Consider the following 1,672-nt stretch of genomic DNA (forward strand, 5'->3'; position numbering starts at 1 on the left):
CAGTCACTCAGGGGAGTATTCAGTCCCTTGGAGAAATCACACTCTAACACAAAACACTTTATTTACAAAATATGTATACTGAAGACTATACATCAGGCCCTGTCACATGGGAAGCTCCAAGTCAAGTCAGGGAGGGCTAAAGGGGCCCACAGGACAAAGCTGCCCACACCAAGAGGAAAAACCCCTAGGGCCTGGGAGCAGGCTCAGCCCACAAAGGACTACAGACGGAGGGGGATGGGTAGGAGTGGAGACCCAGTGCTCAGCAGGGGGCTGGGCGGGCAGGTGGGAGGGGAAGCAGCAGGCGGCAGGACCCCATGGTTCTGAAGGTGAGGGTGTCAGGTCTTGACGTCCAGCAAGGGCATCCGCTTGTGCTGGTAGCCACTCTGCCAGCCGTGCACCACCTGGGGGGGAGACCACCCTGGGCTCAGGCCCCTGGGAGAGAGGCCTCGCTGCTCATCAGTCCAAATGGGGAGGGCTGGGGGCAGAACCAGGCTCTGGTTTCTGGGGCGAGTGCGTGTGAGCGCAGAGCAGACCCCCCTCTGCTGGCTCCGTCCTACCTTTGGGTCTCCCACGTCAGAGAGCAGCTCCTGCTCAGCCTCGTGCAGCTCCTCAGCGGGGTCATAGCTGTACATGGGGAGCAGGTGATGGCGAAGCCTGTCCACCCTGGGGAGCAGGGGAGGGGGCTCAGCTCAGCCCAGGGGCCACCCCCTTTACACATCTGACCGCCCTGTCTCCACTCCCCCAGGCTCTGGGACAAAGGGGCCTCTCCCAGCGGGTGAGCTGAGCCTGGGCAGGAAAACCTAACAATGGGGTGCAGGGATTGCAGGCCGAGGGCCATCTTACATGGGTGCAGGGAACTCTGGTCCTATGAGAAGAAATTTAAGCCAAATGTGGGGAGGTAGTGCTGGGGGCGGGGACACTCACCGCTTTTTCTTCTGGACATACATTACCTGGAACAGAGACAGCACTGTGGGGGCTGGGAGACCGGGACAGCCCACCCACCTCCACACCCGACTGCAGGACAGCTTGGGACGCTGTGTGCAGACGACCCGGCCCACCCAGCCCTGCTTCGCAAAGGTGTGGGTGCATGTGTGAATGAGGGGGCTCCTTACCACGGCCACCACCACCCCGATCAGGGTGATGAGGAAGAAAGGGCCCAACACATAGCCCACCATCGAGTCGCTGTTGGCCTGGGGGGCATTGGGCACTGTGGTGTTACTCATGACATCAGCAGCTGGAGGACTGTGTAGTCAGCATGGGCAGTGCCTCGGGAGGGCGCCTCCACTGGGCTCCCTGGGGAGGAGGAAGGGAGGTTATCAATTGCAGCCCGAGTGACACCCAGCCCCTGGAGTCCTCCCCAGCCCCTGGAGTCCTCCCCAAGAGCTGGTGCTATATGAAAACTTGGGCCAGGCACGGGGACAAGGAATCCTCCAGGTACCCTAACCTCCCAATGACTCTCAGCAAGTCCTGGGTGTAAAGGGGCACCTAGGGGAGGCCCAGACCCAGGGACTTAGTTCTGCCCAGCTCCGACCCCCCCTCCCCCCCGCCCCGGTAAATCAGGCGGGGCCCAATGTAAGCGCAGGTCAAAAAATTTTAAATTATAAAAACGGGGAAAAGTTAACAAAACTTTCCACATCATTGCCCTACCTCCCTGGGAGCGAAAAGTGGGAAA

At 60.0% G+C, this 1,672-nt stretch overlaps 1 protein-coding gene across 3 annotated transcripts in view; it reads right to left on the minus strand.

Moving 5' to 3' along the window:
- Positions 1-41: 41 nt before the first annotated feature.
- The window catches only part of LOC102420633 (uncharacterized protein C3orf18), a 3,003-nt gene continuing 1,372 nt past the window's right edge, over positions 42-1,672 (minus strand). The window contains exons 2-5 of one of the 3 annotated variants that reach the window (XM_023746963.1): positions 1,173-1,293; positions 925-1,064; positions 558-663; positions 42-401 (exon numbers count right to left, since the gene is read on the minus strand). In XM_023746963.1, coding sequence (XP_023602731.1) covers positions 336-401; positions 558-663; positions 925-1,064; positions 1,173-1,223 — 363 coding nt within the window. In that variant the 5' untranslated portion in view covers positions 1,224-1,293 and the 3' untranslated portion in view covers positions 42-335. Of the gene's footprint in view, positions 402-557; positions 664-924; positions 1,065-1,112; positions 1,294-1,672 lie in introns of all 3 variants that reach the window. The other 2 variants (XM_014448149.2, XM_006106141.3) reach the window with 2 other exon arrangements.

The sequence above is a fragment of the Myotis lucifugus genome, unplaced genomic scaffold (assembly GCF_000147115.1).
Source record: "Myotis lucifugus unplaced genomic scaffold, Myoluc2.0 scaffold_772, whole genome shotgun sequence".
NCBI classification, from domain to species: Eukaryota; Metazoa; Chordata; class Mammalia; order Chiroptera; family Vespertilionidae; genus Myotis; species Myotis lucifugus.